This window comes from Gorilla gorilla, chromosome 12 (assembly GCF_029281585.2).
Source record: "Gorilla gorilla gorilla isolate KB3781 chromosome 12, NHGRI_mGorGor1-v2.1_pri, whole genome shotgun sequence".
NCBI lineage: Eukaryota > Metazoa > Chordata > Mammalia > Primates > Hominidae > Gorilla > Gorilla gorilla.
The window spans coordinates 70207741-70232265 of record NC_073236.2 but is presented as its reverse complement, the minus strand read 5'-3'; the positions used below and the strand labels follow the sequence as shown (position 1 = coordinate 70232265).

The window sequence follows — 24525 nt, the reverse complement described above, 5'->3', positions numbered from 1 at the left end:
TCATAGTAAAAAATGTGAAAAAATATATGAAAAGATAATGGAAAACAACATAGACCAACTAAATACAATCTGTTAGTATTGGATACTGATTCAAACAAGCCAACTTAATTATGAGATATCAGAAACAGTTAAACACTAATGGATATTTGATAATAAGAAACTATTGTTATTTTTTCCTCTCTTATGATAATGGTGTTACAGTTATATTAGCAAAAAGAAGAAAAAAAAGCAGTCCTTAAAAAAAAAAATAGTTTTTTTGTTTTTCTTTTTTTTTTTGAGACAGAGTCTCGCTCTTATTGCCCAGGCTGAAGTGCAATGGCGCGATCTCGGCTCACTGAACCTCTGCCTCCTGGGTTCAAGCGATTCTTCTGCCTCGGCTTCCCAAGTAGCTGGGACTACAGGCTTGCGCCACCATGCCCAGCTAATTTTTGTATTTTTAGTAGAGACGGGGTTTCACCATGTTGGCCAGGATGGTCTCGATCTCTTGACCTCGTGATCCACCTGTCTCGGCCTCCCAAAGTGCTGGGATTACAGGCGCAAGCCACTGCACCCGGCCAAAAAAATAACTCTTGTACTGATGTTCCTCAATCAGATGACAGATTCCTCATGGCCTGAGTAAAAGGGTGAAAGGGGTGTGAGTGATGGATCCGCTTCTCAATGCTTTAGTATCTACATCTATGAGAAACAGTGATGTAATGTTTAATGGCTCTCTGGGAAGACACCTTTACCTAGTGGGCCTTTTCACAGTCATGACTCAGATATACAAGCAAGGGCCACACTCTGACCACCTTACCTGCTGAGTCTGGGCCTGCTGCTGCTGCTGGTAAAACGTGCCTGCTGGCTGCTGCTGTGGCGGCGGTGGCTGTTGTTGCTGCTGTTGCTGCTTGAGGAAGAGTTGCTGCTGGTGCTGGGGTGTGGCCTGGGCCTGAGCGGGCAGACCCTGGGCCTGAGTAGAAGGCGTCTGCTGTGGAGTGGGAGGAGCCTGTGGCTGCTTGGCCTGAGTTTGTGGCAGAGGCTGGCTGGGTGGGGCTTGGGGTTTTGGTTGGGGAACACTGGCTAAAAGGCCAGGCTGATTGCTGGATCCTGCAATGAGAATAAAGTCCATGTAAGGGTTCCAAATGCTTCCACACAAAAATGGCTTTCTGTCTTGCCAAAACAATTAATAGGGGGTGACAAGTGTGCAGAGTATCCCAAGATTCGTGTGCTCCTCACTGTCTTTCCACATGCTCTGTCCCACCTGGAATGTCTTTCGATCTTCTTGCTAAATTATGTGCTTCAAATTTTTCAAAACAAGGTTCAATATTGCCTCCTTAAGAAAGTCTTCCCTTATTAATCATCCCATTTAGTCAATTACAACTTTAGTTGGCACCCCAAATGTCTACATATTCAACTGGCCTTTGGTACATATGCACAAGCTTTGCCCCTCTTGGCATGCAGCACGACAACATCATTCCCTGGTGTTTTACATGTAGCTTATCCCAGTCTGGATGCCTGGCTATAAGTAGATGGCCACCAAATTCACCAAAAGCAGCTTCCTGGTAGGGTTCAGTTACTCGATATTTTGGATCAATCCTTTTTATGAAACAAAGCTCACTTATTTCATTAGAAACAGAATGCCAAAACATGAAGGGGTGTTAGATACTTCAAGAGACAAAGCAGTAAAGAAACAATATTCTTCTGTGAATGTCAAAAGAGAGGAGTCTTGTTTCTATTTTTTTTTCAGGCATGTATGAAAATAACTCAGTTTCTTTGTATCTCAGCCCATCAGACCCCAAACTTCCTAAAATTGAAAGTAAGTTGTCTGCTAGTCCAAGCTCTTCAGCCTCTTCAGTGCTGTCTCTTCCAGGCATCTTTAACTGTTGATGTATTAGACCCAAGCAGGCATTTTTGTAGGCTGGGAGGCAAATGAATAAAATAATGCTTTCTACCCAATCATCTCCCCTAGCCCATTTCAATGTCCCAAAGTTTAATTAACAGAACAGGGAAGCTGCCCTGGACTGAACTCAACACTTTGGAAGAGTCTTATTTCTTTAAAGGCAAAGGGAAATATATGAAATAAAGAGGGAGGATAAGGTTCCAAACTGCAAAAATCAGGGCCAAGTCTAGAAAAAGCGACAAAGGGCTTTAGTGGTTTTGGAGATCCATCTCAGAATTCAAGGAGGCCTCTCCTTTTGCCAGCCATTTGCCATACAATTCTTTTCTTTTTTTTTTTGAAGCGGAGTTTCACTCTTGTCACCCAGGCTGGAGTGCAATGGCAAGGTCTTGGCTCACTGCAACCTCTGCCTCCCAGGTTCAAGCGATTCTCCTGCCTCAGCCTCCCCAGTAGCTGGGATTACAGGCGCACACCACAATGCCTGGCTAATTTTTTGTATTTTTTTTTTTTAAAAAACAGGGTTTCATCATGTTGGCCAGGCTGGTCTTGAAATCGAACTGACCTCAGATGATTCACCCGCCTTGGCCTCCCAAAGTGTTGGGATTACAGGCATGAGCCACCATGCCCCGCCACTGCCATACAATTTCAACGGCAGCTTCCTCCTGTTCCTCAAGGAACACTGTTATCTCTATGTGCCTCTGGAGTCCAATCCTAAAGCAAACCAGGCTTTCCAAGACTTCCCTGTTGTCCAGAATAACAAAGAGGTGTACTGAGTTTCAAACCAATCTAGATACAAACCTGCAGCCTGAGGTGGGGGCTGAACAGTGGCCCTCTTCCGGGGTGTCAGGGCTGGCTGGATGGGAAGGATTCCTGGGTTCGGCTGAGTCTGCCCAGCTTTAGGCCTCTGGCGGGGTGCAATTGAAGTCTCTGTGGTGGGAATGGGATCTGTCAGTCTAGAAAGGGAAAAGAGAAAGGTTCATATTAAAGTATGGGAAAAATGGAAGGGAGTGGGCATAGGACACAATGCTTCCGCTTCCACATCGACCCAAACCTTCCAGGTCTGTTTAATCGATGCTTCCCAAAGAATCTCCCACAGGATGCCATTGTTACTATACCTTCTGAAAGTAGGCTTGGTGGGCAAATACATTTTTAACACACTGATCAAAATATGCTGAGTGGCTCTCCTTCTAGCAGAACTTTTCATGTGCGAATATGCAAGGAGAATCTCAAAAAGAATGCTATATAGAATGTATTCTCTTTGCATTCTCAAGCTTATTTCTTCTTGTGGCGCTTTTACCTAGTACCTCCTAGGATTTCCCAAAATACCCTTTGGGTAATACTGCAAAGAGGGGTTTGAGGCACATGGTTTTCAGATGCGAAGAGGATTCAAACTTGGCTGCAACTAGCTGTTAAAGTGGTCTCTCTAAAATGAAAAGCATGCAGATGAGTGAATCCAACATGGGAACTGGAAAGAAAAAGTAAATAATTCAAGTCAAAGGGTTTAAAAATAAAAAGGAAGTGTCACAGAAACTCCACTTCTTCCAATATACATACTATCTTTTTTCCACAGTAACAAAAGTTTTAGCTGGGCACAGGGTCACCCAGAGTAAAAATCACATTGCCCAGTCTCTTTTGAAAACAGGTGTGAACCTGTTTCTAAGTCCTGGCATTACATGAGATGTAAGATGATTATCATGTGGCAGTTTCCAGAAACCATAAGAAATAACTGGTTCAAGTCCTCTGTCTTCTTCTTTGACTATTCCTTGATCCTGCTGCTAGGAGCAGAGATGTTGCCATATTGATCCATGCAGTCATAGCTACACTGTAGGAATGGTGATGTGGTTAGCTTGAAGAAGTCTAGATCCCTGAGGGCCTCATGGAGCAGAACTGCCATGCTGGCCTTGGACTACTTACCTCCAGACTTTGTTTACTTGAGAGAAAAAAATAAACATCTGTCTTCTATACGCAGCTGTCACTTTGGACTTTCTGTAATTCACAGCCAGATCGACACTTTCAAACTAATATAGGGAAGACTGCTTGCTCCCTGTGAGGGGTGCAGAAGCCCAGGTGCTAACTTCCACTCATTTACAGTAGTCCAGGCAGCTAGCTACTACCTAACTCAGATCAGAGTTGGCCGTCCTTTGAAACTCCACTTTACAGAGTATAACTGAGGTTAGGCCAAAATTAACAAGTTTCAAGAATATTTCCAAAGCATGTTTTGTCAAAATATTTCCAAAACAGCCTCCATGAATGTAAAACAGGAAGCAAAGCAGCTGGCCTCATGTCCTTCCCATGACATACCTCCAAGGTCCATCCTGGGCCCAGAAACTTTGCACTGGCAACCTGTTAGAGGGATGCTCTTGTGCTGGTTGGGGAAGTGGTGATATAAAGGCTATCACATCTGGGGGGCTATAACCTGGGCAAGGGATGTGGGAAGAAAAATGGGACACGTGCTGGAGAAAAGAAGAAAGGTGTAAGAAAGAAAAAGCCGGCTGGGTGTGGTGGCTCACGCCTTTAATCCCAGCACTCTGGGAGGCTGAGGCGGGTGGATCACTTGAGGTCAGGAGTTTGAGACCAGCCTGGCCAACATGGCAAAACGCCGTCTCTACTAAAAATATAAAAATTAGCCGGGTGTGGTGGCACGCGCCTGTAGTCCCAGCTACTCAGGAGGCTGAGGCTGAAGAATCGCTTGAACCCAGGAGGCAGAGGTTACAGTGAGCCGAGATCACGCCACTGCACTCCACCCTGGGTGACAGAGCAAGACTCCATCTCAAAAAAAAAAAAAAAAAGAGGAAAAAAAGAAAAAGCCAAGGGTGAGGGAGGTGAGCAGGCTTCTGTAGAAACCCAAACAGCAGAACCTCCATGTTGATCATCTCTTGACGGGAACATATTAGAGCAATAGGATCTGGAGCCAAAGAAAAATATATTTGAGTTCTAGCTCCTCACTAAGTAACTGTGTGATAATGGGTATGTCACTCACCCTCTTTCAGCTTTGGGTCCTTTATGTGTAAAAGGGAAAAACATATGCCTACATCATAAGGCAGATGTGAACATCAAATGTATCAATAACTGTAAATCTGTTTTATTAATTGTAGAATGTCCAAAATATTAGTTTGTATGGACTTCAATGAGTATGTTTTGTGGAGTGGAGTGGGGAAAGGGATCATTGCTTACCCTCTGCACATATCATGTTTAAGCCTAGTACAAGACAGCCATGAGCACAAAAGACTAAGCTACTTAAATCAGCCCCAAAACAACTTCCAAAGAGGTGAGCATGGCAGAATTAGTGAAAGAAATGGACACACTACAAAGTAACAGGTTTTGTTTGTTAAGCAAGTTTGCTACGTTTATTAAAAATCAAAGTCTCACTACTTTAGAGGCACATCTAAAATAACTTCATGTACACAGCAGGCATTTAATAAATATTAAAGAACTTTTTAAGATACAGATGTTATTTGACTGTTCAATTAAAATTCACATATTCCCATCCAGGGTACTTTGTTGACGCAGTTTGCTGCTAGCACTTACTCGCGATGGTGGTAGAAAAAAGAGGAGTATAAATATCTCCTGCGCTACCTCTAGAATCTGCCATTTGGAAGGGGTGGCAGCCATGCGAAAGTGCTTTGTAGACCTTCATCTACAGGGAGCATAAAACCCCAATGCTCAGCTGCTGCATTCCCAAAATGCAGCACTAAATGCAGCACTGCTGTGTGTTTGCCCTGGTGCCATGCTTCCCATAGGTTGCTGCCAGCCCTAACCTCCAACCCACAGGAATTCCTAGGAGATGAGGGACTATCTGCTGGCTGACTGGCACAAGGACCCCAACACCTTTGGTGAGTCTTACTTAAGTTGTGTGACAGTCTAGGTCACTTCCACCCATGCTGCTTCTCCCTCTGTCTGGGTCAGACTTGCATTGCCTTCCGATGGCACTCCCAGCCTTTCCTGGCTCCCTCCCTGTTTTCTCTCACATGGGCATTTCCCCAAATAACATATTCGTTTAATCCTCTTTTGGCATCTGCTTTTTGGAAGAACCTAGGTTGAATAGACTGTGATTAGCTAAGACCCAGAGAGTCTTCTGCTGTTCACTGACCTGGTGCTTTGACCTGCATTTTCCTAATGTGGTTGGAGCCATAGAAAGTAAGAAGGAAAGGGAGGTTGAGTGTTAGGGTGGTGAATGCAGCTAACCAAAAGTCAGGACACATGTTTAGGATATTTTTTACATTTTTTAAAAAGAGATAGGGTCTCACTGTATTGCCCAGGCTGATCCCAAACTCCTGACCTCAAATAATTCTCCTGCCTCAGCCTCCAGAGCAGTTGGTACCACAGGCACGTGCTACCATGCCTGCCTAATGTTTAGGATACTCTTGTACTAGCAACATTCTTTTTTTGTTTTGTGATGGAGTCTTGCTCTGTCGCCCGGGCTAGAGTGCAGTGGCGTGACCTCAGCTCACTGCAACCTCCACCTTCCAGGTTCAAGTGATTCTCCTGCCTCAGCCTCCCAAGCAGCTGGGACTACAGGCGTGTGCCACCATACCCAGCTAATTTTTGTATTTTTAGTAGAGATGGGATTTTGTCATGTTGGCCAGGCTGGTCTTGAACTCCCGACTTCAGGTGATCCACCCTCCTAGGCCTCCCAAAGTGCTGGGATTATAGACGTGAGCCACCACACCTGGCCGTACTAGCAATATTTAAAGTCTGCTGTTGCCTCATCTCTGAATGCCCCTGAGCCTATTCCCATGCAAAGAAAACAGCTTCAGAGTTCTTGATCCTCTTTCAAATGTAGATCACAATATTTCATGATATTCCTTTTTGCATTCCCAAAGAACAGTTTCTGCCTAGGCAAGACAGAGCTTGCTTTCCTGATCTGTGCAGCCCCTGGTCATGACAGCATACATAAGAATCAAGAAACACAGGCATCCTTCCCTGCTGCTGTGGCAATCCAAGGAGGACATGTGTTCATGAAAGCATTTCTTACCTGGCCTTTGGCTGTGTCTTTTTTGCAGCTGCCTCACTGGCTTTCACTGGTTCAGGAAGCTTTGCAGGAATGGGAGAGTTCTATAGAATTGCAAACAAAACAGAACAAAACAAAAGGACATCACAGATTTCTTTGTTAAAGAATAAGCAGCCTGATTGGGACTGAGAGCTGATGGAAACACATTTTGGGATCTTCTGGAGCAGCTTCCAGGCCCTGAGCTCTTTCTGGTAGAGGGAAGGAAAGTTAACCAAATGCATATCAGACTCAGCCACAGTCAGGGAAGCAATGTATCTGAGAAGAGGAGAGAGTAGCTTGTGTGCAGCACACATTCCCGGATTATTCTCTACCTTCTGTACCATGGTGAGTCACTGGGGCTTGATCTCAGTACCCTTCTCCTCCTATAGCACAGCTTAGAAGTGATGCTATGAAAGGAATGGGAAGGAAATGTCTGTAGCTGGTATTATTCTGGATCCCAGACCGATCTTCGTTCGAGCTTATCAGTGTGTCAAACCAGGGTGCACTGAGTCTGCAAGTTAGAATGCTCAGAGAAAACCACAGCCACCTCTGTGTATGGCTGCTGAGCCAGTACCCTTCCCAACATGTGAGGCACTACTCAGTCTGCAAGCCAAGGAGAGTTCCTCTGGCTTGAAATCTGCACTATCCATCTAATAATGCCTCATGAGGGAGCACCAACTAGCTGTCCCTAACCCTAAAACAAGTGCTTACCACTACTGAGTACCAAATGACATAAGACTTGTGAGGTGTACTTTTAAAAAACTAGCTACCAATCTGAATGCTTCCACTTAGATTTCACATTATTTAACTTTATGAATGGGAAAGTGGGACAGTCATGTTTGGTTACTGCACAGTATCCCTCGTTTTAATCTGGGAAACCAACACACAATACTAGTTATAAAACTGGCCTTTTAGGAGGGTCCTCTCGCTTCCTTCATGTTTCCAGGTCGGGGGAGATTTTCTGCTAGAAAACTTCTAGCACTTCCTCTTCTTCAAGCATTCCTCTCCCAAAGGAGAAGAGTTGATTTCTGTGACTGTTAAGACTGTAGAAAAACTGAGCTGGTCCGGTTTGCTTTGCCCTCCTTCCTTTAAAGAAGAGCTGGTCCCCCAGGAATCAGGTGTTTATATCTCAGTCATGTGGGTCTAATGCTAGGGAGCCTGACTGGTCAAGCTGCATCTTCTGACTCAAGCTTATTAGTAATAAAGCCAATATCCTGAGCTCCACATGGATGAACCCCACATCTGATTCCAAATGTGAGAGTGAAAGAGGAGCAGCGCCCTTAAGTCCCAGCAGTGAAATCAAAAGTTCATTATTGGAGGAACTAGCAAGAAAATTTCAGATCAGAATCTATTTACTATAGCATCCATTAATAAAATATTTAAGAAAAATAAATCACAATATGACATGAAAAATATGCAAGGATTTTTAGTAGAGATGGGGTTTTGCCATGTTGGCCAGGCTGGTCTTGAACTCCTGACCTCAGGTGATCCATCCTCCTCGGCCTCCCAAAGTGCTGGGATTACAGACGTGAGCCACCACGCCCAGCCGTACTAGCAACATTTGAAATCTGTAAAAAGGACATTTGCAAGCATTTTGCTCTGAAAACTGAGTGCAGAGTTTAGGATTACTAAATGTAGAAAACATTCTTATGGCTTGATGTGCTGGAAGGACAGAGAAAGAGGAGTGTGAGTTATAAATGGCCAACAGCAGAAGCAAAACCAAGAAAGCTCTGCTGCAAGGAAGGAGAACGGGGACAAGGGGCGTAGGTTCTAACAGGCATGGGGGCATGTCCAAGGCATTGCCTCGGGAAAGTAGCCTGCCTGTAATCACCTCCAGGTGACTACAACAGGCATGTGGCTCTCAGAGAACTAGAAGAGTTGACAGACATGAAGTCGGTCAATCTTCATCCAAAGTGTCCAACTCAATCCCTAGGGCATTTTTTTGTTCAGTACAATTGCTTCAGTTTTATAATTAAATTCCATGGGAAAATTGGATTCCCTTTATGGCAACTGCTTCACAGTTAGCTTTGCTTGACTACCCCCAGTAGATAAAGCAAGGGACATCTAAATTCATTTAAACAGCTGATTAACACCCCAGGAGCTCAAAATGGCAATTTGATAATGTTTACTCCCTTTAAATAGCACCATTCACGTACCTGTACATTTGGAATTGGGCAATCTTTCTTGAGTAGCTTAAATGAGAAGTAGGACACCTGGTAAATATCCGGCCTTTTGTCAGGGTCTGGTTCCAACATATACCCTAAGGCAAACATACGTGAATTTATTTAATAATATTCCAACAGTTATTACACTAGCTAGGAAGCATCATTCCTCTCTCTACTCCCAATGTTTTGTTTTTAAACTTTTATTTTTCATACAAGTCAGGAAGTATAATTATCCCCTTTTCTCTCCCTTAGAAAGAGAAGCTCTAATGTTCCTGAAATATTTAATATCCATAAGAAAATAAAATATATGGATTGTAACAAAGATACTTAAAGTTCACATTCTATGCTTTGCACCAGAGGGACTCAAGCTCTCAATATGAAAGTTACCACCTTCATACTCCGATACCTAGGAGGTTACATGGTCTTACCATGGGCTTCCTTGGTTCATCTTATCTTACTAAACGAATGATTATTCTTAATAATTATAACCAAAACCCAAACTTCATGAATTTACTTATTATTCTTTTGTTGGAAATATTAGCTGGTTTCCAGATTAAAAGAAATTACAAAGTAACATATGCATATCTACTTTTCCTGTGACCTATAGATCACTTGTCTATTTCCAGGTCCTTTAAGCTTCTGCCTCCCTGAGGCTGGAAAAATCCTCAGGGGGAAAAAAAAATATTTGAGAAGACCACAAACATACACATACACATGCAAACAACAACGCAAGGCAGCTGACTGCTTAAATAATAAAGTGAATGCTCTGGACACTAAGTTCCAAAAAGATCAGTGAGGGTGCAGCCTTGTGACTGCCTTGCAGAAGAGGCAGAGCTTGAGGTGGCCCTTGAAGGCAGGACAGAATTTAGTCAGCGGGGAAGCAAAGAAAAAGACATTCTAGTTAAGAGAACAGTCTGAGCAAAGAAGGACTTGGAGAAAGACAAGAGAATGCCTTGCTGCAAGTAAACAGAGGAGCCAGAAGGACAGGGTAGAGAGAAGGCTGAGTGGGTGGAATGCAATCAGAATCAGAATCTTAAATGCCATGCTAAGAAGCTGAGCCCTACTGTGAGACCATTGGCAAGCCGCTAGAGTTTCCTCATCAGGGACATGAGAGGTGGTGTTTTATAAGAGGAATCTTTTGGTGAGGGTGTGCTGGATGGATTGAAAAGAGAGGAGAAAAGCTGGTGACCAGTCCAACAGTAAAGGCATGAGCTGACAGAGTCTGTATATACTATGGTGACAGTGATGTTTGTATAAAGAATGTAATGAAAACAGTAGAAACTCCAAAAAAGGAATATGGCCGAGTACACGACTGAACCTTTCCTCTCTTGCTAGCTGGATCCAAAGAAATCTTAAATTTCATTCTTCCAGGCTTCAATGGTGATACCACTGACAGAAACTTAAAAGAGGACAGGGGAACTGGGTATTGAGGGTAAAAAGAAGGAAGGAGGGCTAATGATGATAAACTTAATTTTAGATCTGTGCGTTTAGGGTGATAGTGGAGTTGCCAAATGGTTTGCAAGCAGTTTGGGAAAGATGTCCATGGTATAGACATTCATAAAGAGTTGTATTTCCCAATATGAATTTACTGCATAAATGTTTTAAAAATTATCAAAAAATAATACTAGTCTAATATCAAAGTTGGCCATTTTCCCATATTTCCTACCAATCTCACTTACATACCTGGAATTCTAACATGGACATAATGCTTTATCTCTTAAAACAATCCAACAATTATTAAATGTCATAATCCAGCCCTTTAAATATTCCTCCTTTTTTTGTTAATAAATGGAAGAGGCTGATTGACAAAACTGGCACAATGGAATGGGCAGCACCTTAAAAGCTGTATCTATGTTAAGTGGATAAGTTACCTACATTTTCTCAGTTTCAGTTTCCTCATTTGCATAATGGGAATAATTACACTTAATACATAAAGGATTTTAAGAATTAAATGAGGTATAAGTAGGCCCTCAACAAATGTCAGATGCTCCACCCACATTTGCCGCTTCTATTTTTTCCAGTGTATCCCCATGCAGGACCCAAATGGGTTACTCAGGATTTATAATCAATCCATAACAGTTAAAACTTAGATGTTAAGAGTCTTGACCAATGTGGAAAGATGATAAAAATCTCTGCTTCTTTAGCATTTTAGTATAGGGGCTTTGTGCAAAGATTATTCTTTTTTTTTTCTTTAAAGATTACTTATTCTACCATCTGGTTAATGAATGTTAGTACATATGCTTGCTATGATGATACCAAATAGTGGGGAATCTTAAGACTATTTTTAAGGAAGCATTGAGTTTAGATGCATGTTATCAAAATCCAGTGATTAACCTAAATGAGAAGAAAAACCTGGTTCCATGGAGTTATATAGTCTTAATTATGTATTCACTCCAGTGAATGTACTGCAATCATTTTCATTTGAGTTGCTTCCAGTTTTGCAAAGATGAATTTCTTATCACTTGATATGAGTCAGCTGGACTCCTTTGGTACCGGAGCTTTCATAGAGACTGCAACAGAATATAGAAGCACTATACTGCTCCAGGCAGTTAGGATTTCTGCTTGGGTGGCTGGGCTCAGGTGTGAAACAGAACTTCAGATTTCTAGCAAAAAGACCCACCACTCTAACTAGACAGTTACATTGTCTTTGAGTTCCCAATCATTATCAACTAATTTCTTTACCTTTGCATCTAACTCATTACTCCTGGAATCTAATCCCTTTATCCCCCAATTCATTCTTTGTGATTAGAAATAAAAATATGAAACTAGAAACTTAAAATACTTACTAATTAGGCAGTGCATATCTTGAGAATATCGAGAATTATCAGGAATTGTGAAGTTTCCATCACAAATTGCCACCTGACTTTCCCCAAATGGCAAAGTGAAGTAGCATAATTTATACAACAAACATCCAAGAGCCTAAAAAATAAAGATAGCAGATTGCTACTAGTGGCTTATTTATCATGACTCTAAATGGATCTAATGAGAAACTGGCACCATCCACATTTACTAGCAGATATAAAAACTATAGACTATTAATGTATTAGAAACATGAGTTTTAGAACCCAACACCACTGTTAGCAGCTGAGTTGCATTATTTCTACCATTATTACCAAATCGTGTTCCAGTAAATAATAAGTATTTACCTGTTTTGCTCTTAAGAACCAGTAACATATACATGAAAAAAATCTAAATAATTTTCACAGAGCTTGGAAGTAATTTTCTTTATCATGCTTCAAGAAGCAGTGGCTGGTATTCTCACATCAAGAATAACCTTGAGGGGTAAGTAGACAATGATATGGTACAGTAGCCACCATGCCATAGCGCTGTGTGCATTAACCTTGGGAATTTACAGTCAAGACTGCTGCTATCTGAGGTATGGATAGGTTACCTGACACCTACCCAAATGTCTGCCTTCGTAGTGATGATTTTGCCACTGTACAGGTTGACCATTTCTGGTGCTCGATAGGACAGCGTTGTGTATCTACAATCAAGAGATTCATTTTTTATTAAATATGTCAATACTATAATTAAAAACCAGGAGGAGCAGCAGAAATACTTTTTTTCTTTTTACATTAACAGAATCCCTGGGAGCAATCTGCAGAAGAGAGTATGAAATATTAGTAGAGATAAAATGAAAGGCTGTCCTTGGTACAATCATATCATCACACCAAGGCATTCTGGCAGCAGTCCTCCTAGTCTAAGAACATGTGGGGACTCAGACACTAATGCATTAAATAAATTCTAAAAGCAACTTTTCTTGGGTCCTCAAATGATAAAATCTTCTCAAAATTCTTACACTGATACTATATTTTGTCAACTTGTTGTTTTAAAAATGGCCTTTACATGTGGCTCAACACAGAGATGTCAGAGATGTAATACTGACTGTGGTACTCTGGAGAAGGGCAGAAAGTGGGCCCTGGCTGGGGTGAGGAGTGGATGGAATCAAGAGCCCTTCATCTTTGCTCCTGGAATCAGGGTGAAATAACAGTTTTATCTCTTGCTCCAGAAAAAAGTAGTATAAGCACATCCTCGAAGTGAGTGTCTTGGTGTTACCAAGCATGTGATTTATGATGCTTTAGTCTCTAGATCCCAGATGGGACAGGTCTAGGCATCCCTCAGGGCCTTGGGTCGATCAGGTTCTTCTTGCCCCAGGCATGGTTGTCTGGGGTGATGCATGAAAGGACAGAGAAGATCAGGATGTGGGTGTGCAGGCTAGACTGTTGACTTATTAGTAGTAATAGCGAGTGCTGTTGCCTGTAAAAAATCCAACATTGTGGACATGAGGAGAAAATGGGTCAGGCTCTTATTGGAGTCACAAATCTAAAGAAGCTTTTTCTCATGAAAGTCTGTGATTCAGTATCTGCAGAGACTTTAATAACCTACTCACCATTATTTCCACTTAGATCGCCTTATGAGCAGGAAGGAAGGAGCAATTTAGGGTTCAGTAAAAAGCACATCTGTTTGACTGATAATGTCATGGTTGTTGTGATCATACTTAAAAACATGCTAGTACTTTTATGGTGTGTGCACCTCTCAGCTTTTTATAGGCTCTGTGACATCATAAATCAAAACATCTATGTACAATGACCACAGGACCACTGATAAAGTGCTCTAAGAGAGTCCTTCCTTTTACTCTGATGTATGCTTGTAAACCCCCTCCTCATTCTTCACTTAAAGTCAAACAACCCAGCTGTGAACATGATGCTGTGAGATGAAGGACAACTGACTATCACCATTCTCTCCCCACCCTGACCTTCTCATCCATAAGCTGAAGGTAAAGTTGCTCATCTGATTGTGGACAAAACTCCATGAAAGGAGAAAAAGCTTACTTCTTAATCTCATCTTCTACTGCATTGACTCCCTCAGTTTGTGGATTCTGGAATTTGTTGGTGGCGCTTCCAAAGTCACACAGGACATAGTGGCCTCGGTCATGCAAGAGGATGTTTTCAACCTGAAAAACATTCCCCAACCACCCATTCCAAGATATCATTTAGTAATGCACGTGAAAATTTGGTTTCACAGTCACATAAATAAACATTTTATTTCTGGCAGTCTCATTAATGTGCACAGGAAAGTTATTCCTCTCCAAGTATCTCAACAGGGGTCATCCCAAGTGGAACACAGGAGATGCAGAGTAAGAGGGAAAAGTGGGTGGAGAGGGCAAAAAGAGGAAACTCCACGGTGGGGGATGCAAGAGTGCCATTTTTGTAAATTTCAGCCACATTTCTCACCTCTGCAGAAACCATCCTCATACTTTCAAAGCCTCTGACCTGTGCCTTTGCTCTTGCTCTTCTTGTAGGCCAGGATGCCCTCCACAATCCCCACCTCCTTAGCCAACTATCAAAATCTTGTTTCAAACCCCAGTTCAAATGCCATGTCCTTTTTGAAACTTTCAGGCTCCCACTCAGATAAAATGTCACTCTTTCCCTATTGTCCTTCAGTATTTCATTCTCTCATGATGTGAATTACTTCACTTGGACCTTATAAGTACTTATATAAATGTCTTTACTACACTAGGTTAGGATATTCAGAATTAATATTGTTTATGTTTCAGTTACTTCTCAATGTGATAAAATGTCTGGGGATAAATGGGCAGTTTTCCTGTTAATGTATTGCCCTAATTTTTTAAATAAATGAATTCTTTGGGCAGTGAGTTAGGAGTTCTAGGCAGCAGGGAGCTTATAAAGCCCCAAATCTAGAGAAATCCCTGGTATCAAAGGACTCTACAAATGAAATAACAACTCCAAAATAGTGGGCACTATGTACTCAAGGTGTACTGATTTTGGGTCTAGGTGAACTGAGCTGACTAGTATGCTGGAGGACAGACCTGGCTATGTGTGGGCAGTAAAATGGCAGCCAAAAAATCTTGTTAGGCCATTAAGACTGTAGTCTCCATTGTCTTTTGCCTTCAGCCTTCCAAAGACTGATCACCTTTGGAAAACAAAGGCAAGAGTAGACTATAAAATAGTCTACTCTGAAAGATAAGCTCCTTAAAGATAAGCATCTTCTTGTAATCACATTCTTGGTTTTCTCTACCTAGTGCCTAACACAATGCTTGGTATAAAAAATGTATGTTGAATGGAATAAACCAAAAAACACTGTGTAGGTGTGTGCATGTGTGTGCAAACCTGGTGTGTCAGGCGCAAGATAGGAGCCACCAAATATCCAGGCCGTACTACCGTACTACTACTGATTCTTTTAAAAACAACTGGTCAATTATAATAGTCTCTAATTTCTATACTTGTTTCTATACTTTCTTTTAATTCTTCTAAGAATTACATTAAGTATATTTTATAGTCTGTATCTGCCAATTCCAATATTTGAAGTCTCTGCTGCCAACTGATTCTGCAGTTTATTGTTTCTTACTCCTACTAAACCTTGCTTATGGTGGTGTTGTGAGGAGCTTTTTGTTTTTGTTAACTTACATTCCTTGGAACTTAATCTGTAAAAAGCTTGTAAGATCTGGATTTAAAGTCTATTGTTCTTCCAGACAGGATATACTGGTGTAGCTGGGGGCACTACTACCCTGGAATCACTTTAATCTATAATTTTGACCTTGGAATTTCCAGCCACATACGTAGTTTGAACTACAGCCATCAACCTGCACAGGTATGTTCTATGATGAACAATTCTTAAGCATAGGGTTATGAAAGATTAGGAGAGATTCATTCCTTTGAGATAAGGCTGAGGCATGCAAATATTTCCAACATCTATGTCTTTTTTATAAAGCTCACCAGTTTAATCTATTTACATAAAGTGACACAGTCAAGCTTCCTGAGCATATACACACTTTAGGAATTTAAAATAATTCCAACAAAACAACGCTAATGTTTTCAATCTAATTTAGAGGTTATAAAAATAACAGCCATCATTTTCTGAGCTTTACTATTGCCAGTACTACTGTACTCAGCATTTTACATGGATTATCCCACTACATCCTCATAATCCCAATATGATTATTATCCTTCTCTCACAGATGGAGAAAATGAGGCTCAGAGTGATTAAGCCACTTGCTAAATGTCACACAGCCAATAGTTGGTACAGCTGGGAAGTGAACCTAAACAACCTCACTCTAGAAAGGATAGGCAATTATATTCCTGCTACAGGAAGCAGGTTAGAAGCAGAGCAATTACTCAAGGCCCCCATCCTTACTTCCAACTATAGTAGGGGAGACAATACTTGTCTAACGCATTGGGTGCAAGCTTAAGGACAGGACTTTCTTGGTGCTTTATGTTCAGAAATGCCCCTACAATAGAAATCTAGTTAATAAGGAATGAAGTGTCTAAACACTAGCCAGGCTGATTTGTTCCATGTCTCCTAAGCATTCCATACACAACCTAATTTGTCCTTTTATTCAATTGCTCCTTTTATTCAACTGCTCATTCACCACTCCAGTTGTAACTCCTCAGAAAAACCTTTCACAACCAGTTCACAAAATCTACAGAATTTACTGTCAATAGGAGAGGCTGCCAAAGGCCTTCAGGCCAAATCAAACCATGCCCACTTGTTACTTACCCTAAAGTTTATGGCTGCTTTTGAGCTCTGACAGCAGAGTGAGCAGTTATGACAGACTTAAAATATTTATTATCTGGCCCCTTGTAAATAAATTTTGCCAACCTTTGGTAGGTAATAATCACTGATAATCATTTACAATTTGGCAATGTTTCTTTCACTGTGGGTTGGTATTTAACCTCTTATGTATTTATGCTTGCCTTCCCAAGTAAGAATACAAAACTTTAGAGAAAAGGGCACTGTGTTATGCCTATGCATCTCCCATAACACCTTGTCCAGTGCTGTACACACGCCAGGGACCCTTAAATGTTGCCGATGAAATCACTTATTCAGCATCATTCAGCAACAATCTTCCTCCTCGGCCTCATGCACCTGGCAGAGCTCATATAAAACCATGCTTCTCCTATTGTATGTGTGCACTCCCTTTCTGAATCAGTTTCTACACTTCTAATGCTGGAATGTACATCCAGAAAAGCTGTTATACCATACATTTATCAAAGAAACATGTTTCACACAAAGGATAAATGCTTGAGGTGGTAGATACCCTACTCATCCTGATGTGATTATTACACATTGCATGCCAGTATCAAAATGTCTCATATAACTCCTATATACACCCATTACGTACCCACAAAAATTAAAAACTAAAAAACAAAAGAAACATGTTTCAACTCCTACTATATGCCAAGAACTTTTCTAAGCTCTAGGGATAAGGCTGTGAACACAACAGTCTATCCTCTCACAGAGCTTACAGTCCAACTGGGGATAAGAAGAAAATAATTATACTTGCCTGGTAGTGATAAATATTATGACAAGAATACAGCAGGTGAATGTACGTAAGGTGAAGAGGAATGCTATTTTAAATAGTATAGTCGGGGAAGGTCTCTCCAAGGGGAACAGAGACCTGGATGAAGAAGGAGCAGCCATGTGCTACTGGGGGAAGAGCATTCCAAGCAGAAAACAGTAGCACAAAGGCCCTGAGATGGGAGTGTGCCTGAAGGGTCTGAGGCAGAGAGGCAGGCCACTGTGGCTGGAATAGTGCTGTGCATAGCACCGGTACTGCAAAGAAAGCTGAAAACATGGGAAAGGACCTATTATGAACCAGTGCTGTCAGAAAAGGGGAGACAAGATAATGTGGAGCCATGGAGGAAGTGAAGGACTTACAAAAGTGAAACTAATAACAGGAACAAAGCATAGAAACCAGAGTGATAATAACAGTAGCAACTAACAGCACTTATTAAGTGCCAGACACTGCTCCACGCGCTTTTACCTAGAGTATTTCATATAATCCTTACAAAGCCTTATTGTCTCCCTTAATAGATTAGAAAAAAGAGGCCAGAGAAGTTACCTAACTTGCCTGAGGTCACAGGATAATAGGGCAGGATGTAGGCTCAGGCCACCGGACTGCCAGGACCACACCCTCACCCACCGTGCTGATGTGCATTGTGCAGTTAAGGGGGATGGACAGTTGAGATTGGCGAGGAAGGAGGAAGGAGAAAGGGAGAGGACCAGAGAAGCACACAGACAGCAGACTGAGGAAGGGCACTTGGGCGCCATTCAGCATTTTTCTCAGGTCAGCAGCACATGAACACAGCTATTTGATGAAAATTAGCTTGGCAAAATTGAGGGAGAAGAAAAGAAGGAAGGCAACAAGGGCAGGTACAACAGTCTGGGTGTGAGATGACTAGGGCAGGGTATAGAGAAAAATCAACAGGGATGGAAGTAAGCAGGTGTGAATAGATTATGTGAGATTAAGAAGGTAGAAACCCAACTAGACAGTCGTACACCACCTTCTGAAAGCTTCAGAGAATTTGCATAGGGACTTTGTTTTTGGCAAAGTCCCTTAGGGTGAAGCTCAAGATTGGTTACCACTGCTTACAATCCCGAACCTTTCCATTCTTTGAGAGTGCGATGCTGCTGACCCCATTTCCCAGCCTCTCAGCTTAAGAGTGCAATTGAAGTTGTCACTGTCAAACTCTGCTTACAGCTTTAGCAAAAAGATCTAAGAGGCTACCTCCTACTGACCTCTTCATCTCAATATTATTCCAAACAGGTATGGCATTAGGCATTTCAGTCAGAGAATGTATTGCCACTGCAAAATTTGAAGGATTAGATGAATGCAGGTTTTCAAACCTGTGTTTCTAAAAATGGGACAAGAATCTTCATCCTGTTATACTTCATGAGATCAAAATCTCTATTCTAACAAAGGAGGAGACATCTATGACTCTTTCGACATGAATGTGCATGTTAAGCCTTAACCCTTTCTTCTCCTTTCTTAAGTGCTTGGACAAATAGCATGGTATAATACAACAGAATAAAACGGGAGTGAAAAACCGTGGTCTCCGTTCTGGTTTGATCACTCAACTACCTGTGCAGGTCACAGCCTTTCTGTGCGGAGGTTTCCTCACTGGTAAAGAAGAGGGCTGGCTTAGGTGACCTTCCCAGATCTACAACACCATGATCTGCAATACTGATCTTTATCTTTCTCAGAGAAATGAAAATTTAAAATGGGGAAAACGATTAAAGTGTTAAAATAATGTATTGGAGGAGAGATCTTCAATATAGAACAGCGCTTCTGCTATGGTTATTTTTAGAACATAAGCTGCTTAAGGACAGGGACCACTTTCAGTTTATTTCCTCTGTCACTGGAAAGAAAGGCTGCACAGGCAGTAGGGAGGGCAAGGGGGCTTCCCTCAGTTCTGCATGTGAACCAGCAGACCCATAGGCAGAGTGGTGCTGGCTCCACAAGGCCCGAAGTAGGCCTGGCCCGTGCTCTTTCCCTCATCCTATTAACTTTCATTCACAGTGGCACCTTCTCACCAAATGGAAATCCTGCTCACAGAGAAGCAACTAGCATTTTCTCTGGAAAACAGGAAAATAGAGAACTCTTTGGCCCTGACTACTGCTAGGACTGTGGTGGCTGGTTCCCACAGTGACATGGAGCTCAGAGTGGCTGAGACTATGTGATGCAACGACAGAGCCAGGGTGAACAGGAGCACTTGGGGAAGCTGCAGATGCAGCAGACAACCGTAACTGCCCACCGCGGACATACTAGCAGACAGCAATAAAATCTAACGTGCTAATGAAAGCATCTAGATGGCATCGAGTGTAAGATCTGGGGAGTCAATGACTAAAAACAACAGCGACCAGGACTTCTCTGCAACAATCACAATCCAGACCTCTTCCCATGGTCCCTATATCCAAGGTAGAGGAGAAAGAGTCTCCTGAACCACAGTGAACAAATTGACAGCATGCCTGATGATCTTCAATATTGATGAAAACACAACCACAGAGTCCAATACAATCAGCTCTCCTTATCTGCAGGTTTCACATCTCCCTCCATGCAACCAACCATGCATCAAAACCCACAGATAAGGGGGGACAACTGTGTGTATTCTCCCCCTACAGATGGTTGAATCTGCAGATGTGGAACATTAGATACAGAAGGCCAACTACTGTGTGTCCAGCATTGCGCTGCCTCCCTCTTAGGAGCACTGAGGTGCAAGGGGTAAAGCACTGAGGGCTGGCTGGGGAATGAAGCCTGGTAACCTCACTCTAGCCTTTCATTCCAGTTTGCTCCGCATTCCCCTGCTGAAACATCTTGTGGGCTGTTCAGTGCAGTGAAGGAAGAGGCTGGGGCCCGCTGCCTTAGCCCTCCCACTGACCTACTCAGCATCCCAGGCAAGACACTGAGCTCTGTCTCCAGGGCCCCATCACTGGGTGATGCTGACCCAGCACCTCACTGTAGCACAGGGAATGTCACCAGGCAGTGCTATCCTGGTAACTACGTAAGCTGGACAGGTGTTATTTACTGGTATGACATGACTAACATTCAGGCTTCATTTAATCCAGTAAGTGTTTAAAAATCAATATAAAGAGGGCTGGGCATGGTGGCCCATGCCTATAATTCCAGCACTTTGGGAGGCCAAGGCAGGCGGATCACTTGAGGTCAAGAGTTCAAGACCAGTCTTGTTAACATGGTGAAACCCCGTCTCTACTAAAAATACAAAAATTAGCCACGCGTGGTGGCGGGCACCAGTAATCCCAGCTACTCGGGAGGCTGAGGCATGAGAATCGTTTGAACCCAGGAGGTGACAGCTGTAGTGAGCCGAGATTGTGCCACTGCACTACAGCCTGGGCAAGAGAGCAAGACTTCATCTCAAAAAAAAACAAAAAACAAAGTTAATGTAGAGGAAGACTCTGAGAACATGGGAATATTACTTTCTAAAAGGATCCTCTGTGTCCCTCTGCTCTTTCCCTTGTCCTCACCTCTGAGCCCTTTCAGGCATTTACCATGCCAGGGATGTGCGCCTAGAGATTGACAAGCACTCCCTCATTCAACCTCACCACCACCCTAACAGAGCAGGCGCTGTTAGCTCCACTTTACAGATGATGAAACTCAGGCTCGGAGAGGCTAGTGATTTGAGAAGAAAGCCAAGGAGCCTGGAAAGGAGGAGCTGGGGAGAAGACACTGTCATAGAGGTCAAGGGAGAGACAGTCACAAAGGAGCCAGAAGCCACAGGGGGAATAAGACAGGGACTGGAAAATGTTCTCTGCATTTGGCAATACGGAGGAAGCTGCCTATGCTTACCTCTCACAGCACTTGTAATTCCGTCAGTATGAGTCACACGGTGGTGCAGAGTCAGAGTTCACAGGATGAACTCTAACCCCATTTGACATGGAAGGGGTGCAGAACGGGGCTGCACAACGGGGCTACAGAGAGGCACAAGGTCACATGGATCATAAGAGCGGTGCCCACCAGCCACATTTCTCCCCTATTTCTATGCCTCTCACACTCTTCTCCAAGGCAGGCCCCAAGGCCAAGGGTCAGGTCCTTAAGTTTTGGTACCACTGCCTGTTCTGAAATACATGCTAACAGGATTTAAACAAAAATTTTACTCATTGTTAAAAGCAACTAGGAATAGTGTCAATACATATTCAGAGCAGTGCCTGTGGTCACTCTAGCCTGGTATGCAACTGGCCACACACTGGAGCTCCGACCCACCTTCTCATCCCCACACACCTTGCTGTTCCCTTCTGCAGGCAGCCCTCTGGCTCTGCTCTCTGCCCAGAATGTTCTTCATCCTCTCTGTGACCACTTATTTCCTATCAGGCCTTCAAAATCCCACTTTTCCAGAAAATTCCAATCATCACTGCCTGATCTCACTATCTGGCCATACATTAAACCCCTTGATTATCTTCTATTCATCATTTTCTTCTATAGAGTTTTATATTTCATCTATTTCTGTTTCAAGTCTAAATATTTCATTGATATCTTCTTACCAACAATACTTTGAATATCTTGAGGGTAGGAACAATGTTATATTTGTCCCATCCCCACAGAATTATGTACTTGTGCTATGCTAAGCTTATAATAAATATTCCACAACATGCATTCCCTGCCCCCCTTGCCTTTTTTTTTTTTTTTTTTGAGACAGAGTCTCGCTCTGTCACCCAGGCTGGAGTGTAGTGGCACAATCTCGGCTCACTGCAACCTCCGCCTCCTGGGTTCAAGCAATTCTGCTGCCTCAGCCTCCTAAGTAGCTGGGATTACAGGTGCCAGCCACCATACCCAGCTAATTTTTTGTATTTAGTAGAGATGGGGTTTCACCATGTTGGCCAGGCTGGTCTCGGACTCCTGACCACAGGTGATCCGCCCGCCTCAGCCTCCCAAAGTGCTGGGATTACAGGCATGAGCCACCATGCCCGGCCCCATTCCTCTATTTCTACTCAGAAAAAAAGGGCTGACTGTGCGCAGAGGTACACTAGAGAAAGCTATCTAAGCCTTTGGGAGGTATATACTCATTCTCCTGTAAGCTAACTGCCTTAATATAGAAATGCCAGGATGTACCACTTCATACCCACTAGGATGGCTAAAACAAAAAAGGTCAATAACAAGTGTTGGTAAAGATGTGGAGAAACTGGAACCTTCACGTATTGCCGATGGATGTAAAATAGTGCGGCTACTTTGGAAAACAGTTTGAAGGGTCCTCAAAAAGTTAAACACAGAGCTACTATATGACCCCGCAATCTACCCCTAGGTATATACCTATAAGAATTCAAAACATATGTCCACACAAAAACTGGTACATGAATGTTCATAGCAGTGTTATTGTTATTATTCATAATAGCCAAAAAGTGAAAACAACTCGAATGTTCATCAGTGAATGAATGGATAAACAAAATGTGGTACATGCATACAACAGAATATTATGAAACTATGAAAATGAAGTACTGATACATACTACAACATTGACGAACCTTGAAAACATTGTGCTAAGTGAAAAAGTCAGACAGAAGGGGTCACATATGATGATTCCATTTATATGAAATGTTCAGAACATGAAAATACGAGACAGAAAGTAGATTAGGGGTTGCCAGGAGAGAGGGAAAGGGGAGAGATAATAGGGACTGCTAATGGATACAGGGTTTCTTTTGGGGATGATGAAATGTTCTGGAATTAGATAGTAGCGATGGTTACACAACTTTGTAAGTATACTAGAAACTGCTGAATTTTATACTTCTTTTTTTATTTTTTTGAGGCAGAGTCTCGCTCTGTTGCTCAGGCTGGAGTGCAGTGGCGTGATCTCCGCTCACTGCAACCCCTGCCTCCCAGGTGCAAGTGATTCTCACGCCTCCGCCTCCTGAGTACCTGGGACTATAGGCATGCACTACTACGCCCGGCTAATTTTTTGTATTTTTAGTAGAGACGTGGTTTCGCCATGTTGGCCAGGCTGGTCTCGAACTCCTGATCTCAAGTGATCTGCCCGCCTTGGACTCCTGAAGTGCTGGGATTATAGGCATGAGCCACCATGCCTGGCCTGAATTATATACTTTAAAGGAGTAAATTTTATAGTATGTGAATTATGTCTCAATTTTTTTTAAAAAGTTAAGAAATAAAAGAAATGCAGGTATGCTGCTTTATCCCAAAACCTTTACAGTATACAAAAACCACCCAGTGTTCTTATTAAGATATGGCTTCTTGGGCTTCCCTGATGTCACTACCAAAATTTTGGCCCAAGAGATTCAGTGTGGAACCTACCAGCCTGCATTTAACAAGCATGCTAGGGGATGCTGATTCAAGTTATTAGCTATGAAGCATGTTTCCTGAAACACAGGTAGAATGAAAAGAAATTGTAATTTAGAATCTGAAGGCTGGATTCAAATTCTGGCACTGTCCTTCCTAGTTATATGACCTTAGGCAGGTCACATAACCTCTCTGCTTCTTAATTTCCTCAACTATAAAACGTAACAAAGAATGTCGCCCCCTGAAGAGACACTGTACATAAAATGTAGTAGAGTACATGGCACGTAATTGGTGCCCAATACATGCTAAGTTGAACCCTAACAAGGTGCCAATTCCATTCAACAAACACTGTCAAGTGACTACAATATGAAAGGCACAGTGCAAGGTGATGGCAATTACGACAATTAAAAAAAAATCAATTGGTTGATTTTGCAAAATATGAAATAAGACTTTAAAAACCAAGCATCATTGTTTACTAAGTATTTAAATAAAAAGTATTATTTTTCACAATCCTGAAAAAGTGCAGGGAGTATATCAGGAAAAACAAAAACAACACAGGCTCAGGCATGTGATAATTATAAAGAATTTCTGGAGGCTGCTTAAGTAATAAAACTTACACCTGTACTGTACGTTTTCCTTTGTTATTTTCTCTCCTCAGGCAGAATATAAACATAAAAACAGGGACCATATCTTAAATTTCTCTCATATCCCCACAGTATCTACTCCATCCCTGGGGCAGACAGAAAATATTGAGTAGAATGCCCGTAATGAAAGAGTGTGGTCTGTACCTTCAGGTCCCGGTGGATAATAGGAGTTTTGCACTGATGCAGGCGGGCAACAGCTTCACAGGTATCACAAAATATCTGGAGCACTTCATTCTCTGTAAAGCCTGTTTGCAGGCGCTGGTTCATCAGGTTTACCACCTGGCCACCTGAGGGGGTACGTACATGGCAAA

The 24525-nt window shown here is 42.4% G+C and overlaps 1 protein-coding gene, 1 long non-coding RNA gene and 1 other non-coding gene across 13 annotated transcripts in view; 1 reads left to right on the top strand and 2 right to left on the bottom strand.

The window, feature by feature from the left end:
- The window catches only part of AAK1 (AP2 associated kinase 1), a 185861-nt gene that overhangs the window by 60034 nt on the left and 101302 nt on the right, over positions 1-24525 (bottom strand). For all 11 annotated transcript variants that reach the window (XM_063695825.1, XM_019020962.4, XM_055378038.2 and 8 more), the window contains exons 5-12: positions 24359-24501; positions 13861-13982; positions 12431-12512; positions 11815-11947; positions 9020-9123; positions 6849-6928; positions 2672-2826; positions 794-1083 (exon numbers count right to left, since the gene is read on the bottom strand). In XM_063695825.1, the coding sequence (XP_063551895.1) occupies positions 794-1083; positions 2672-2826; positions 6849-6928; positions 9020-9123; positions 11815-11947; positions 12431-12512; positions 13861-13982; positions 24359-24501 (1109 nt within the window). The remainder of the gene's footprint in view (positions 1-793; positions 1084-2671; positions 2827-6848; positions 6929-9019; positions 9124-11814; positions 11948-12430; positions 12513-13860; positions 13983-24358; positions 24502-24525) is intronic.
- LOC115933633 (small nucleolar RNA SNORA36 family) lies at positions 1886-2017 on the bottom strand. Its single transcript, XR_004069499.1, has one exon. It is a non-coding gene; the product is annotated as a small nucleolar RNA SNORA36 family (small nucleolar RNA).
- On the top strand, positions 13660-18703 carry LOC129531636 (uncharacterized). The gene is made up of 3 exons (XR_008676932.2): positions 13660-13805; positions 15522-15640; positions 18597-18703. It is a non-coding gene; the product is annotated as an uncharacterized lncRNA (long non-coding RNA).